At 36.3% G+C, this 17553-nt stretch overlaps 1 protein-coding gene across 5 annotated transcripts in view; it reads right to left on the bottom strand.

The window, feature by feature from the left end:
• Positions 1-566: 566 nt before the first annotated feature.
• ZNF326 (zinc finger protein 326) overlaps positions 567-17553 on the bottom strand; it is a 37581-nt gene continuing 20594 nt past the window's right edge. For 2 of the 5 annotated variants that reach the window (XM_032648178.1, XM_032648169.1), the window contains 6 exons: positions 15012-15123; positions 12705-12852; positions 11472-11571; positions 7472-7602; positions 6037-6132; positions 694-1766 (listed from right to left, as the gene is read on the bottom strand). In XM_032648178.1, the coding sequence (XP_032504069.1) occupies positions 1407-1766; positions 6037-6132; positions 7472-7602; positions 11472-11571; positions 12705-12852; positions 15012-15123 (947 nt within the window). In that variant the 3' untranslated portion in view covers positions 694-1406. Of the gene's footprint in view, positions 1767-6036; positions 6133-7471; positions 7603-11471; positions 11572-12704; positions 12853-15011; positions 15124-17553 lie in introns of all 5 variants that reach the window. The other 3 variants (XM_032648159.1, XM_032648150.1, XM_032648143.1) reach the window with 2 other exon arrangements.

The raw sequence follows: 17553 nt of genomic DNA, 5'->3' as shown, positions 1-17553 counted from the left end.
AATACAGACTCCTAGATAGGATCCAAATTTCTCCCGTTTTCAACTAAACTTCTCTTACTTGGCTCCAAATCCCTACAAGTGGATATAAATGTCTACTGGATTTTCCCAGCTTAAAGATAAGCAAATCTAGCCCACAACAATAAACCCAAATTGACCTCAAAAATCTATTTTTAAAAGCTTTGTTGTAGGCAAAAGAGAAATTATCTGTGAAATTCTACAAATGCCCATATATTCATCCCCTTAATGCCTTAAAATTACTTGATATATAACCATACGTTCATCCATTCAATGCCTCAAAATTTTGAGAAGATAATTTCACTGGAAGAGTCCCCCTCTCAAAAGAGACCAGAGTAAAGATTCAAATAAGAGCACTACTTTTTTTAGTGACATAGATGGTCACTTGAAAATAGATAATCTATCAATCTTATTTTCTCTTTTAAGTATGAAGCATACAAGCTATAAAAAGGAGAGATAGATTCAAGAGAGAAGTAATTCTTTTTAAAAAAGTGATAGTTTGCTTCTTGCTTCTTCAGCCAAAAACAGGCATGACAAAAGAACTAATAAAGCTATGAAAAATTATTTGTATTCAAATGTATTTCCAAGAAGATTTCAAGATCTGACACAGGCACAGAAAAAAGGAATGAATTAAAACAAATATAGAAAGGTCAGTTACAGACTGACTTCTATTTGAAACATGTTTTAAAATATTTTAATCATACTTAAAAAAAAGTGAAGTACATTTTTTTAATTCAAGTCTTCCAATTATCTTAAAACACTTATAAGCTGAACTCATACATTAAGGCAAATCCTGATTTTATATATTCATTTAATTGATGAATTCTGTTTCATTTTAAATTGCTAATCCAGGGAGAGAGTTTTTGTAAAAAACATTTTATTGCTACAAAGGGAAACATGGTCACAAAAAGGCTTCAAGCGTATCTTAACGCAAATTACTATATTCAATGTCCAATGCAGTAAAAAAATACACAGAGCACAAAATACTTGCCCAATTTATCTCTTCTAGGGTAAGTATTCAAAACATTAATGCATACTTGAATATACACTCCCAAGAGCAGCATTTAAGTTCAAATGATTAGAACAGATACACTAACAATACACATCTGTTATCCTCAACACCAATAAAGTAATAAAAATTAAGCTTAAAAATTATACAAACAATTTATTGAATCTATGTTAGGTAGCTATAAAAACTAAACTAAAATAGTCTTACCTTCATTTTATTAAACAAATGCCAAACATTTAGAAATTATATAAAACGAATTGTAATCTGTGGAATGCATGCAACATGGGTATTAACTCTCATTTTAAACTACTGATATTCTTACCCTTTTCCTCATTGGGACAGAAATTTAAAGCTTCTTTTAAAACTGACTAATACCTTATATTTAATTTTCTTCTGGTTGGTCAACGGGGAAGCTGACAGGCTCTTCCTTTGCTTCTTCTTCCTCTACTTCCCCTACTCCCTCTACTTCTCCCTCTCCTTCCTCCACTGCCCCTACTTCCCCCTCTCCCTCTACGTCCCCTCCTTCCTCTGTGTCCCCCACTCCTTCTACTCCTCCACCGTCTCCCACTTCCTCTACTTCCTCCACTTCTTCTACTTCCTCTACTTCCCCCACTTCCTCTTCTTCTTCCTCCTCTTCCTCTTCCTCTTCTTCAATAGGTTCATCAATCTTTTCCTCCTCCTCCTCATCTCCTTCTATTTGCTGATCTTGAGAATGATCTTGAATTTCAAAGGGATTCTCACCCTAAAAACATGAAAAACAACAGCTTTTAAAGTCAGCACATTCATTTTTTATCAGTGAGATTTTTATTTGCTATACCATTAAAAATAAACAATATTTTAAACTTTTAATTTCAACTTATAACAAATTCATTTAATATTTGTTGAGTACTTATTTCATACCAATGTGGGTATATAAATTCCTGAAGTCATTACTTTATACTCCATGAAACAAAGCAGATGAAGATTTATGTTCTACTTAATTACATCAATATTCAATGCACTACTGTTACAAGTTCTCTTTACAAAATTCAAATGAAAATCAAGCACTTTTAAAAACTCAAATGAAAATCAGAAACGTATTAGGTATCATGCCTTACTTTTTTAAAAAAAACAGACATCTTTAATTCACTAAATGTTCACAGATACAATTTTAATATTTTAATTTATTTAAATACTTAAATTATGTGTCTGGATGATGTCTCATAAATTGGAGCATATTAGAAGGCTATATTAATGATGTAAGAAATGAAGAGGCAATGAAGGTTTTTAAAGCAGGAAAGTATAAGATGGTACTACACTTTAAGATATCCCAGGTAGGAAGATGCAGGATGAATGGAAGTAGCAAGAGAAGAAATACTAGTGAGGGGGCTACTCTAATAGCCCAGGAAAGGAAAGGGTAAAAGATGTAGTGACACTATTACCAGAATGGATAAATTAAGATGGGGAAAGAGAAGCAGGTATATGCTATATATAATTGGAATTTAAGATGTCTAAATGTCCAATAAGCAACGATAAATCTGCAACTAAAAAAGAGAAGAGACTTCAAAATAAGATATTTAGATTTGTGAATTGCCTGAACAGAGTGAATAGTGAAGCCAGGTCTTAAATAGGAAAGCCCAGGGTAGGGCTGAGGAAGTAAGTAGAAAAAAAGGGCTGAGAATAAAACCTATGGAAAAGGCTTGTACATGGGGACAGAAGTTAGAAAAGGAATACTCAATGCAGGAAGAAACCCAGGATAGTAAAATATCTGGCAAAACAAAGTTTCAAGAGTAAGTCAACAGATCAACAGTGTCAAATGATTCAAACAGGTAACAGAAAAGAACTGAAAAAGTTCACTAAAGCTGATAAATATTAAACTGAGTAAGGGTACTTAAAGGATTTATTATACTATTCCCTTTACTTTTGTATGTTTAAAATAATAAACAATAAAATGTTAAAATTTTTTATTTGAAAATTAAGTCACTAGTAATCTTAGAAAGAAGAGTTTCAAAAGTATGATGTAAATGGAAGTTGGACAGCAATGACTGCCCAAGAATGAATCTGCACAATTTCCTCCTAAGCTCTCAAAACATACAGGCCCAGACCCCATACTCCAATATTTTAATTTAATCAAGTACTGGAGCTCTTGCTAAAAGCACAAATTCCTGAATTAGTTTCAGACCTAAACTTTCTGAATCAAAGTGTCCAGGAAAGAAGTCTGGTAATCTGCATATTTAAGAAAGATTTAGGGAGATCTTTATCGGAGAAGTTTGAGAAACCCTAATTCAGAAGGTCTTTTATAAGGGGCCTGGGTAGCTTTTTTATTTGATTTTAGCTTCACAGGGAATTCTAATCACACATCTCCAGTTGGGAAATACTAGATTAAAGAGTGAATAATATATAGGAAGCAAAGAGCATAATGCAGGTTAATTACCTTTTCAAATATGATAGTAAGAAAAGAGATAAGATAAGAAGGGCTAGAGTCTAGGAAAAGTCAAGTCACTTTTAGTTTAGGGAACTCATAAGCATGTCTCTTTGGGGAAGAATAGTAAGATAATAAACAGGAAAAAAAATCAGATGAAAGTAAGGAGAGAGATAACTGATGAAACAACAACACAGATGAAGGGCAAAAAAAGAGTGTTTTCCTTCACAGACAACAGTAAGGGTGAGAAAAAAGATACATAATTCTAAAGTAAAAAGGAGAAAAGTTATAGAGTTCACATCTAACGGTCCAATCTCCCTAAAGCAAGAGAAGAGATAAGAATATGGTAAGTGAAGGGAGTAAGAATGAAATCCGGATATGTGAAGAGTGGAAAGTTTGAAATAGTCACTACGGGAAGCATGTTACATTGACTGATAATAAGTAAAATTATTGTGAATTGCAGTGAAAATCTGGCAAACATAGTACTGGCATAATTCCATGATATTTTTAGCAAGAAAGACAGTAAAGCTAACCATAAATGGCAGAGTTAGAACTGGTAAGTGGTAGAACAATTAAGTAAAGAATTTTAGAATGGCAGCACTGCATTGTCGTAAGGGCTCACCATGAGTGTCCAGGCCAGGGAGTGAAGGCAGAATAAGATGATATAGCTGGAGAAGTGGGAGAAATTGATGAACTGATTATTTCACGGGGCAGATTAAAAAAGGTATTTTGTCATTCTGAGAGCACTTACAGATGAAAGTGTTTTAAAGCCATGACCAGAGATGATTATGAGCAGAGGATTTCTGCAGACATCTGGAACAGCTAGAAACAGAGCAGACAGCAGGGAACAGAGCAGACAGGAATGCTGGACAAAAAATGCTGGACAAAGGACATCACTGAGTCATGTGACACCAGTGCGTCTTGAATTTTAACATGTATATAAATCAACTGGGATCTTGTTAAAATGAAGATTCTTATTCAACAGGCCCGGATATGAACTGGAACTGTACTTCTAATGAGCTCCCAGGTGATGTCAATACTGCTGGATCCTTGGATCATATGGAGTAACAAGGTTCTAGAAGAGTTCTCCTCAGTTCAGGTACTTTCTGCACAAGATGCACATGAGCAAGACACTCCCACTTAATGATGTCTCCCATTCCATGAAGTGACTCTAAAGTGTAGCCTGAAAACCCTACATAGAAATTCTAATTTGTATTCTTCTCTCATTAAAAATTACTTTCATACATCAATAGAAACCATTAACTTCTCAAAAGTTTATGATACAGCAAGGATAAAAAATTTAATATTTCCTAATTTAGCTATGGTGCTTTAATCTTTCTGATGCCATATCTCCCACAAAATTGGATTTCAATTAGGGCTGCATTCACCTTTTAAAAGTGGTGTCAAGAGTGCAGTAAACAGTGCCAAATAGGACAAATCAGAAAACAGGGCCCTCACGAACAAGCTGAAAGAATTGAGATTTATTCAGCTTGGAAGTCATCTGGTTGAGGAATAATTTAATGATCACTAAATATATATATTTATATTAGATACACATATATAACAATTTAATGATCATCAAATAGTACCTATTAATCACAAGAGCCAAAATAAAACTTCTCTAATTTATAAAATATTTAGTTACTAATGTAAATAACACTTTTGTAAATCTTCAACATAACAGGCTCACTTCAGTGCAGGATGATTTTAAATGAGGTATTATTTTATAAAGACTCAAACACTAACCTTTAAAAATTTCTATTAATTTCCTGAATAATAAGTTTCTTATTTATACAATAAGTACTCATAATATATAAAGAAGGATTACTGGAATAATATATGTCAAAAATCCTGAGATGCAGTAGGCCAGGTATACCTAACTGTTCACCTCTGAGTTTCCTAACATGAGAAGCAAACCTCTTTCTTCCTGGCCTCCTGATTCTATGAGGGAGCTTTTTTCTGAAGCAACATATCTGATCTTCCTATGAAAAACAGAACACAAGGAAGAGGAATGACTTATCTAATTGGTATGCTTAGAAAAAGAAATACAAATTGGATACATCATTCCTCTTTGGAATTTCTCTTTGCTCGGAAGACCCAAAAGAGGGGAAAGAAGGGATTGAGTTGGGCATCAAGACCCTCTTTTGCGTCTTCTTAGCAACAGAAAGGGTACATTCTACTCTGTTCTATGCCATGTGATAGACTAGGAGAACCCTGTTGCTGTCCAGCTGAACCAGTAACAGAAGTTGGGGGAAGGTGAGTCTGTCTAGGAGTGAAATACTAGACTATCTAAGACATATCCACCAAATCACTCTTTTTTTTAAAAAATCAAGGATAATATTGGGTCTGACATTTGGGTCTTCTATCAACTCCTGTGTATCTCTCAAATGACCCAGAGCTAGAAAGGCGATGAGAAAGGAATGGCTTATTGCTCCCTCCCCCAATAAATCCCAATAATTAGGAAAAAAGGTATTTTTTTACCTATATGTACAATATTAAGTAAAATTCTCCTCATTTTGTACTATATTAAACATCACAAAGAGTTACCATATCATCATTTAACTATTACAATACTACAATATAACCTAAAGTTTTTGCACTAAAATCTTACCTTAATAAAACGTTCATATCGCGCCTTCACTATTGGATTATTTAAAATGCTTGTAGCAGTCAAGACACTCTCTCTTTTTATTTGTTCCTTATAAGCCTATGAAAAACAGAACACAGAGATACTTGAAAGCCATGCCATGAAAAATATTTCCTTAATTAAAATGACTGCATGCTCGAATCCTTAGTATTAAATGACTTATTTTCTGGCAAATTAAGCTATAAAGCAACAACAGCTACTGTGACCACAATCTAAATCATCTATGAATTAAAACAATGAAGATTCAAAAAGCCAATCAACTTCAGCAAAAAACACTTAGTCACTAAACACTCTAAGTCTGGGTCTACTAAACAGTTGCTTTCTCTCCTTTTCACTCTACATCCAACTCCCCCAGCCCCAGCTACTCCAACTATTCATTTTCATGCTATCAAAAAAAAGAAAGACTAATTTTTCATACTGCTAGAGTAATTAGTCTTTCTCTGGGCTGTAAATAGTACAAGAATGTATCATACAAAGGAGGAAAGGTAATAAAATGGAATGTCTAATTGCCAAAAAGGTGTCAAGGGAATATCAAAAAAGAGAAAGGACAAAGATTTAAAAAAAGATTGTACGTGCTCAAAGTGGCTAAAAAAATCTGAGTTAAATGAGGTTCACGTCAATACAAAATATGAATTTAAGACTCAGGAATGCTCTATTTAAAACTTAAGTCTTTAATATTTGAATTTTTAAATTTGCTTTTCAAATAAACTAATTTCTCACAAAGTAAATATTTTTATTTGAAATAAATTTGACTAAATAAAGCCAACACAGAAGCAGAAATATACTAATCAAGAAGAAAATAGTAAATTTTTCCTAGAATTTTTGAGGAAATTCTACTAAAAACATAACAATACATAGTAACTGGTAATCCTACTTTTTAAATTTATTTTTCCCAGTCATCAAAATGTATGCTATAATCAAGTCTTTCTTTTTTGTTCTAAAATACACAAACACACACTCATAAAATCATTTTGTACCACGTTAAAAAAATGTTAACAAAAAAAAAAAACGTTCAACAGCTATGATTTCCTGAATACTTACTATGTGCCAGGCACTACTTTAAGTGCCTTTTATATTTTAATTAACCTAATCCTTAATCAGTCACATAAGAGAAGAGAGATTATCCATCCTCATTTTATAGATAAGGAAACTTAGACAAAGAAAAGTTTATTACTTGCTTAACACATGTATGTACTGAATCAGGATTCAGAGAAGTCTTGCTCCAGAGCCCACAATACTACACTTAACCACTATATCACACTAAGTACCTTTACAGTAATTCACTCATGAGATTAACTGGATTGTACACAAGTAGGTAGGTGTGAAACAACAGCCTTTAAACAGCAATAAGGGATTAATGAACAATTCAATGACTTCAATAAGACAAATTAAAACTTGCCTGCTTCCCTTTGATATGATCAGGAGATTTTAAGTGCTGCTGAACTGAGCTATGTAAAGCAGGGATATACACACTGCAAGCACTGCAGTGAACAGTCTCTACTTTCATCATGTGATCATCTGCAGTAACACCTACAAAAGAAATACAACTATTAATAAGAAAAGTAATGATTCACATACTTCTGACAAATCAAGTTTTCACTATTTCATTTCCATGATTATTTATGCCCCTTATTCCAAAAAAAGGATCAGAGTATATAGGTAGAGTTCTTTTGCCATATCTCATTCATCTGCATATATAGATTGAAAACTATATGGATAAAAGATTAAAATTATAAAGTATAATTACATTATATTTCCTAATCATGTTATATACACTGATGCTCTGAGGTCTATAAGTCCAACCCCCAAAAATATAATATATATAAAAAAAAAGCTGATTTTCTAGTAAAATAAGAATTTCCATGCTTATGAATGTGGGTGGGTAGGGATCGTAAAAATATGTCAAAATTGTATTCATAAGGAACAAAAACATATGTTAGATCTTAAAAATGGTGACTGAGGTGTATTACAGGTGAAGGCTACTTTATATGCTTTTAACACCTATTTTGTTGATTTCTGCACATCCCAATAGAGAGTAGCAGCTTTGGCTACCTGGCTTATCACTGCATGTTTGGCTCTTAGCAACAGTGCCTGACACATAATAGGACCTCAGTGAATATGTTAAATTAATAAGTTATATGTATATTCACAGGAATTTTCTTTAAACGCTGCACATGAAAAACTGTTGGGAACACACCAGTCTCCTTGGAATTATATCACTTTTAAAGAACCATGTATTTTTTTATGTTGAAAAAATTGACTTGGCTCTTCCTTTGGGCAACTGAACTTATCATGTCATTCGATTAAGAAAACAGTAGACAACATGTAGCTTCAATTCAATAAAAAGATCCCCATGATCTTATATTTCATTCTTGAAGTAACATTTTAAGGTACTAGTTACTGTGACCATCTGTATCTGCTGGTTGCACATCTGCAGATTCAACCAACCATGGCTGAATTTTTTTTTTTTTTTTGCGATATGCGGGCCTCTCACTGTTGTGGCCTCTCCCATTGCGGAGCACAGGCTCCGGACGCGCAGGCTCAGCGGCTATGGCTCACGGGCCCAGCCGCTCCGCGGCATGTGGGATCTTCCAGGACCAGGGCACGAACCCGTGTCCCCTGCACTGGCAGGCGGAATCTCAACCACTGCGCCACCAGGGAAGCCCCATGGCTGAATTTTTAAAATAGAAAATATTTAATACGCCAATAAAGATGTTAAAATATATATATATATTTAAAAATAAAAAGGTAGAAAATATTAAAAAAAAAATTCCAGAAAGTTGCATAAAGCAGAATTCCATGCTGACAATTATTTACACAGCATTTATATTGTATTAAGTATCATAAGTAATCCAGAGATGATTTAAAGTATATAAGAGGACATGTATAGTTTATATGCAAATACTACACCCATTTTATATAAGGGACTTGAGCATGATGGACTTTGTTATCTGCAGTGAAGTCCTAGAACCAATCTCTGTCAGATACATAAAGACAACTGTCTATGCAAGGGAAGGATATAAGAGAAAATGGCACTTTCCAGGAATTACAAGTAATTCAATATGGCTGGGGCACAGACTATAAAGAAGGGATGACAGGGAAAAACAGCAGGGCCTAGATCATGAACAGCTTTGTATGCCATGTCTAGGAATCTGAACTTTATTCTGTGGAGGATGGGGAAGTCACTGAAAATTCCTGAAGTAATAAAATCATGCAGTAAAATTAAAGATAAGAAAGACTAAAAGTAAGGAAACTGGTTAGAAGGATACTGTAACTGCCAAAGGAACAGATAAAGCTTTGAACAAATTCAATATTTAAAGAGGAAATAAAGAAACAGACTTGGTACATATTTAAAAGATAGAACCGACAGAACACAATGCTACAGACATAGTAAAGGTGAGTACTAAGATTAACTTCAAAGTTCTGGTTTTGATGATGGGGCCACTTTCCAAGATAAATGAAGAGATATTTGTTAAGTTTTTGTTTTGCTTTCTTTTGGGGGTGGAGGACGCTCAAGGGGAGGATAAATTGTTTGGATATGTTCACTTTGTGAGACTGCTAAAGAGAGATATCAGTAGGCAGTTACATGTAGGAGATTAGAGTTAGAAGAGAACTGTGCTTAAGATATAGGTCTATAAATAATCAACATATAGATGTTGATTTAAACTCTGTATGTAAATTAATTCATCAGGAAGATATATAAAGAGAGATGATAATGGGACTGACAATACTGAAAAATACCAACTTCCAAAAGCTCAGTAGAGAAAGAAAAGCACAAAGAATAAAAATGACAAGGGGGGCTTCCCTGGTGGCGCAGTGGTTGAGAGTCCGCCTGCCGATGCAGGGGACATGGGTTCGTGCCCCGGTCCGGGAAGATCCCACATGCCGCAGAGCAGCTGGGCCCGTGAGCCATGGCCGCTGAGCCTGCGCGTCCAGAGCCTGTGCTCCACAACGGGAGAGGCCACAACAGTGAGAGGCCCGTACCACAAAACAAAAACAAAAACAAAAAAAAAATGACAAGGGAATAAAGAAAACATCAGGGCACTGAGATACCACAGAAACCAAGGGAGGAAACAGATTCACAAAGAATACAGTTATCAGTGGAAAATGTTGCAGAAGAAAGATAATGATTCAAAAGAACATACTGAAGTTGGTGTTGGTAACCTCTGTCACAGCAGTTTCAGTAGACTAATGGTAGCAGAAACTTGTCTGCTGTGAGTAAAGTAATAAATGAGAATGAAAAAAGAGAGACCAGTGTGGACTATGCTTAAAGAAGTGTGGTTGTTTAAACAGTAAGGCAGGTTTTAGAGGAACTAGTGTCTATGTTTTTTTCTTCTCCTTTGGGGCTTATGAGAAGGGATAAGAGAGACAGAGGACATACAGAAGTACAGGTGGCCCTCTGTATCCATGGCTTTTGCATCCATGGACACTGGAGAGCCAACTATGGGACTTGAGCATCTGCAGATTTTGGTACCCGAAGCAGGTCCTGAAACCAATCTCTCTTGGAACCTAGGGACAACTGTATCTTCCATGTGGAGGCAAAGCTGTTTTCCTCTATGAAGGAAATGAAGTGAAAGACGTAAGGGCAGGTAGTGATAAATTTGTAAGCATGAGAACAGGAATCAAAGGATTCCATTTCTGATAACCCAATCAGGCCTACCACATATGACTATGTACTATATCACTCTATTGCAGCGGTCCCCAACCTTTTTGGCACCAGGGACCGGTTTTATGGAAGGTAATTTTTCCATGGACGGGGTGGAGGGGGGGATAGTTTTGGGATGTTTCATGTAATACATTTATTGTGCACTTTATTTCTATTACTATTACATTGTAATATATAATGAAATTATATAACTCACCATAATGCAGAAACAGTGGGAGCCCTGAGCTTGTTTTTGCTTGTCACTCACTGATAGGGTTTTGATATGTCTGCAAGCAATTGATTTATTATGGTCTCTGTGCAAACCTCTCTGCTAATGATAATCGGTACTTGCAGTTGCTCCCCAGCACTAGCATCACCACCTCAGCTCCCCCTCAGATCATCAGGCATTAGAGTCTCACAAGGAGCGTGCAACCTAGATCCCTCGCATGCGTAGCTCACTGTAGGGTTCGAGCTCCTATGAGAATCTAATGCCGCTGCTGATCTAACAGGAGGAGGAGCTCAAGCGATAACGCAAGCGATGGGGAATGGCTGTAAATACAGATGAAACTTTGCTCACTTGCCCGCTGCTCACCTCCTGCTATGCAACCTGGTTCCTAACAGGACACAGACCAGTACTGGTCCATGGCCCAGGGGCTGGGGACCCCTGCTCTAATGGGCATCATTTACACTGAAATAGGTTATGGTATGTAAAATATATAAGTAAATTTCTAAATTAATTTGTTTAAATACTTACCTTCCATAACATCCTTTTCAATTATTTTGACTACTTCTGTTTGATTATTTGTCTGTTGCTTACGAATAGATGTTTTCTTGAATTTATTTACCATACATTCCTAGAAAACAAAATAGAAAGAATCCAAAAAGTTTTCACTGAGCACATAGTATAGGCCTAGCACCATGCTTGGCCTATGGAAGATAACAATATCTGTTATATAAGAACTAGTAAATGTTCTCAAGGAGCTTACAATTTAGTTGGAAAGACTAATATAAAGTACCAGGAAACTACAAAAAGTATTTACTTTTCAAGATGTATTTTAGGTACATAGAGAGAGAGAGATCGAAGACAGCTGATAGGCAAGAGATCGTCTCAGGACAGGTGAATATGAAAGTCCTAAATAACAGTTAGGAACCAGTTAAACAAAATTACAGAAAGAAATTTTAATTAAGGTACACAATTCTGCAAGGATATAGAGGAGTAAATGATCCCTGTACTTCTAACCTTCTAACAACTCCATCTCTTTTGCCCAAACTAATTGTATGTACAGTTAGCAGTCCAGATCCAGCCCTGGACCCAACTATCCACCCCTTCTCCAAGCCACTTCTGCCTACACCATCATGCTGGGGGCTTCCACTCAATAGTGTCATCTGTTTAAGTGTGAGTGTGTTCAATTACCAATTATTGTTAGTTCACTGAGGGGAGTGTCTTTGTCTTCAGTGCCTGAACAGCACCTTCCGTAAGTATTCAAGAAAAACTGTTGAACTGATGACCACATTCTGATAATATAAAGGACACTAATCAAACACCAGGCTCTCTGGCTCTGAATTCAGACTTCCATTTATTGAAAGTCACTGAACTGCTCTGAGCATGATCTTTTAGAATAAAGAGGAGTTAGCATAAGGCTGAAATAAAATATGAAGAAAAGTACCCAGCACAACACCAGGTACACGGAAGACTGTTAATAGATGATAGCTGATTCTGTATCAATAAACAGCTGTTAAAGGAATTTTTTCCTGACACCTCTGCCAGAAACTACTGTGAAAAATGTACTCTCAAATAACAAATCTAAAATCTATGAAAGAGGAATTCACATATACTTCTGAGCTAATTTTAAAACAACTCTTTCTTTAAGTGAATAGTAAATTAAATTCTTAGAAACATAAAATGGGAGAAAGATGGGAAACTATGAAAATATAAGAAATTCAAATGTCAGATAAAGTGCTTCTCACTTCAAAAACAGCTACTTACATGCAAAAATTCCATAACTACTTTATCGAATTTGGTTTGTTTTTGAATATGATCTAATGTTTCCTGGTGTGAAGAACTTTCCAGATGTAGTTCAATATCTTTTTCTTCAAACGTTCGAAATTTACAAAATGAACATGTGAATGCCATTCTGTAAGGGAAAAAAAAAGTTTTTCTTTAAATATTACCTTATTTACTTAGAAAGAGTTCATAAGACTATACCAATGAAATTAATTTTCCCAGCATAAATGATTTCCTCTCTTCCATTTAATGGTTGATTTAAATTTAGCTTAAGTCAGAAAAAGATAGTATCTAAGTACCTGTCTGGACACCGTGATTATACCAATTGGCATCGCTGGCCCACACTGGAGCTTCTGGGTATGAAAGATGGATCAATGAATCTACTTAATCTAATCCTAAACTATCCACTTCAAGTCTAGATCAGTTAGAAAGCCAGAGCAAACTTCAAGCAGTATCAAGTTCCGAAGTTCTACTACTTATTTTACACTCTGTTCCATCCTCAAGCTTCCAAACCACTAAAGTAGTGACAACAAAGCCAGGTGGAACATCAGACAACCATAATTCTCTCTGTTAGAGCTCTTGGATGATCAAAAGTCCTGCCCTGTAAAAATCACTTCAGGATGACTAATCAGCCTGGACTGAACAAATGCACTCATTTAGAAGCTCAGGAGCCACTCCAGAATGAATTTTCCCTTTTTCTGCCATTTAATTATTCCTACCTCATATATTCTTGTTACTTCCTTTTCCTCGAATTACGACACTAGTTTCCTAATTGGTTTCTTTGCCTCTAGTCTCCATTTTCCAACTAATTCCTTACAGTACTATTATATTTATTTTCCTGGGTAAGAGTATAGGATCTGATATCTACTGCTGGGTTTATTTCCTAGCACCCTTATGTGACCTCAGGCAACTTAACTTATCTGGGCCTTGGTTTTCTTATCTTAGTAAGATGAAAACCCTCATAGAGGTGTTTGAGCATCCTCAGATTTTGGTATTTGAGGGTCGGGTGAGGGTCGGGTAGGAGGGGTGGTGGTCCTAGAATCAATCCACTGTGTGATGACTGTAAATATTAAAAAATCAAAATCATTCCTATATATCTTTTGTTTTTTTTGGCTCTGTTGTGTCTTTGTTGCTGCGTGCATGCTTTCTCTAGTTGCGGTGAGCAGGGGCTACTACTCTTCATTGCAATGCGTGGGCTTCTCATTGTGGTGGCTTCTCTTGTTGCAGAGCACAGGGCTCTAGGCGTGTGGGCTTCAGTAGTTGTGGCACACGGGCTCAGTAGTTGTGGCTCGCGGGCTCTAGAGCACAGGCTCAGTAGTTGTGGCGCACAGGCCTAGTTGCTCCACGCCATGAGAGATCTTCCCGGACCAGGGTTTGAACCTGTGTCCCCCACACTGGCAGGTGGATTCTTAACCACTGCACCACCAGGGAAGTCCCATTCCTATATATCTTTGATCAAACCTTTTCATTTGACTCTCAGGAATTTTTTCACATCCGAACTGATGTATCTGCTTTTTCAAGGAAACAGGTTTTTGTCTTTGTTTGCTTAAACACAATACTTTATCGATTCTAAGACATATTTTTCCTTATTGCATCTCGGAAATCAGTCTGTATCATAAAATTAATGACATATCACAATCTCTTTTGGCCAGATAGATTATTGCTTGTGCACGTAAAAAATCAGGAATTCCAGTTTTAAAATCTGTAGAGTGATTGCCAGTGGCTTGAAAGTCCCAAGGACAATTATACAGCATTCTTTTAGACCCTGACAACCAAATAGCTATGGGAGAGGTGGAGAGTAGCAAACTGAATATGTCAATATCCTTGAGACAGGAATCAAACATAGGCTAACTCTACACAACTACAGCACCAGCTTAAGACACCAATAATAGCAGCTTTTTTAAAAATATCTTTTCTTTTTTTACTTTTTTCCAGTTTTATTGAGATTGACATGTAACATTGTGTAAGTTTAAGATGCACAACATAATTATTTGATACATCTATCTATTGTGAAATGATGAGCACAATGAGTTTAGTTAATGGCCAACACTTCACTAGTTATATTTTTTTCTTGTGCTGAGAACTTTGAAGATCTACTCTCTTAGCAACTTCAAATATATATACAGTATTGTTAACAATAGTCACCATGCTGTACAATATATCCCCAGAACTTATTTATCTTATAATTGGAAGTTTGAACCTTTTGGCCATCTACTCAATTTTTCAACCCCCAAACCACGGAAACAGTGTTTTTATGAGTCCAATTTTCAGACTCTACTAAGCACAAACCTGTATCCATCTCCATATTTCTCACTGTTTTTTTCTCTTCTGCGCCTTTGTTTCTCTCGCCGAGCCTCAATTCGTCGCTTTTCTTCTTCTTCATTTTTAGGATCTGTTTTTGCTAAGGGATCAGACAAAAGAGTTAAAAATAAAAATCATTTTTCCATTCTCCTTTTCCAGTCCCCAGTTCATAAATTATAGACATACAAGATTTACTTGACAGTCATTATCTAAATTGAACTCACCACAAAAATCAGAATTTGAGATTACCCAGCATTTCTGAAACTTCATTCATGTGAATAACATCATCATGAACTTTGCCTATTTACTTCTCACCTATGTTATTATCTGCTACATATTTTTCTGTAGATCTGCTCATTTTTTCTTATCCTCATTTTAAGCAATAATATCCACATCACCTAAAATAATTTTGAATACCACACTCTGGGAAACACAGAAATAACCTGACCTTGCATGAATGTGGAAAAACAATGAGCACTAGAAAGAGAGCCTTGGATACAAAAACTCATTTTTATAGCAGCTCTCCCAAAATTTCTTAAAATGTATAAACTCTAAAACAAAAGCAGATTCTTCCTCTTTTTCTCCAAACATGCCTTAATGCGAATACACAGTACAAAATGCACTATTTTAACCATTTCAAAGTGTACCATTTATTGGCTTTAAGTGCATCACAATGTTGTGCAACCATCACCACTATTTACTTTCAGAACTTTTTAATCACTCCAAAGAGAAACCCCATACCCATTAAGCAGTCACTAAAGCACCTGGTAAAACTACCAATCTGCTTTCTGTCTCTACAGATTTTCCTATTCTGGATATTTTATATGAACAAAGGATACAATACGTGGCATTTTTTTGTCTGGCTTCTTTTATTTAGCATAATGTTTTCAAGGTTCACCCATGTGTTGTACCATGTATCAGTACCTCCTTCCTTTTTATGGCTGAATAATTTTCCATTGTGCGAATACACCATATTTTTTTTCATCCATTCATCTGCTGATGAACATTTGGATTGTTTCCACCTTTTAACACTTGTGAATGATGCTGCTATGAACATTTATATACAAGTTTTTGATTGAATACTTCTTTTCAATTCTTTGAAGTATGTATCTAGGAGTGGAATTGTTGGTTCATATGGTCAGTCTACGTTTAATCATTTGAGGAACCACCAAATTGTTCCCCACGGCAGCTGCACCACTTTACATTCCCACCAGTACTGTGTGAGGGTTCTAATTTCTCCACATCCTCGTCAATACTTGTTATTTTCCTTTTTTTAATATTCTTTTTGCGGTACACGGGACTCTCACTGCTGTGCCCTCTCCCGTTGCGGAGCACAGGCTCCGGACGCTCAGGCTCAGAGGCCATGGCTCACAGGCCTAGCCGCTCCGTAGCATGTGGGATCTTCCCGGACCAGGGCACAAACCTGTGTCCCCTGCATCGGCAGGCGGACTCTCAATCACTGCGCCACCAGGGAAGCCCTCCTTTTTTTATTTTTAAGACCATCGACTTCACATGGTGTGAAGTGATATCTCATTGTATTAAAATGATACAATTAACTTTATGATACAATTAACTTTAGACTTAAAACAAAAACCTCATCTGCCCTCAAACTTTTTGTTTTATACATTGTTTATCCTTTTGGATTACCTTTGGAAAAATATCTAATACGAAATAATGAACACCTGGGGATTTCATAAACTTAACAGTAAACAAATATTAAGTACTTGCTATGCATACAGTGGGATGTTTCAAAACTATATAAAGGGCTTCCCTGGTGGCACAGTGGTTGAGAGTCTGCCTGCCGATGCTGGGGACACGGGTTCGTGCCCCGGTCTGGGAAGATCCCACATACCGCAGAGCGGCTGAGCCTGCGCGTCCGGAGCCTGTGCTCTGCAACAGTGAGAGGCCCGCGTACCGCGAAAAAAAAAAAAAAAACAAAAAAACAAAAAAAAACTATATAAAATACCTTAAAATTCAATATCTAGATTATTTTTCATCTTTTTTTGTTTTTTTGGGTTTTTTTTTTGTGGTACGCGGGCCTCTCACTGTTGTGGCCTCTCCCGTTGTGGAGCACAGGTTCCGGACGCGCAGGCTCAGTGGCCATGGCTCACGGGCCCAGCCGCTCCGCGGCATGTGGGACCTTCCCGGACCGGGGCACGAACCCACGTCCCCTGCATCGGCAGGTGGACTCTCAACCACTGCGCCACCAGGGAAGCCCTATTTTTCATCATTTTATAAGAGCTTAAATGTACATTATTATTTTATTAACCATTTTCAATATCCTCCTTCAGTTCCCCTCAAATCCTCACTCTGTATAAAATCCACTTGTACATGACGTTAAACTAGAAGCAGTTCCATTTCCCTTCATGTGCTAAAACTACGATATATGTTGTACCTCTATCCAAATGACTGAGTACGGTTCCTTTCCTACTGCTTTTCAAAAAATCATATAGTCTATATACTACAGTGTAGCAAGACTTCTTATTCCTAAATATTCAGCAGACATCTTTCAGAATGCCCACCTCATGCC

This window comes from Phocoena sinus, chromosome 1, assembly GCF_008692025.1.
Source record: "Phocoena sinus isolate mPhoSin1 chromosome 1, mPhoSin1.pri, whole genome shotgun sequence".
NCBI lineage: Eukaryota > Metazoa > Chordata > Mammalia > Artiodactyla > Phocoenidae > Phocoena > Phocoena sinus.
This window is presented reverse-complemented; position numbering and strand designations above follow the sequence as displayed.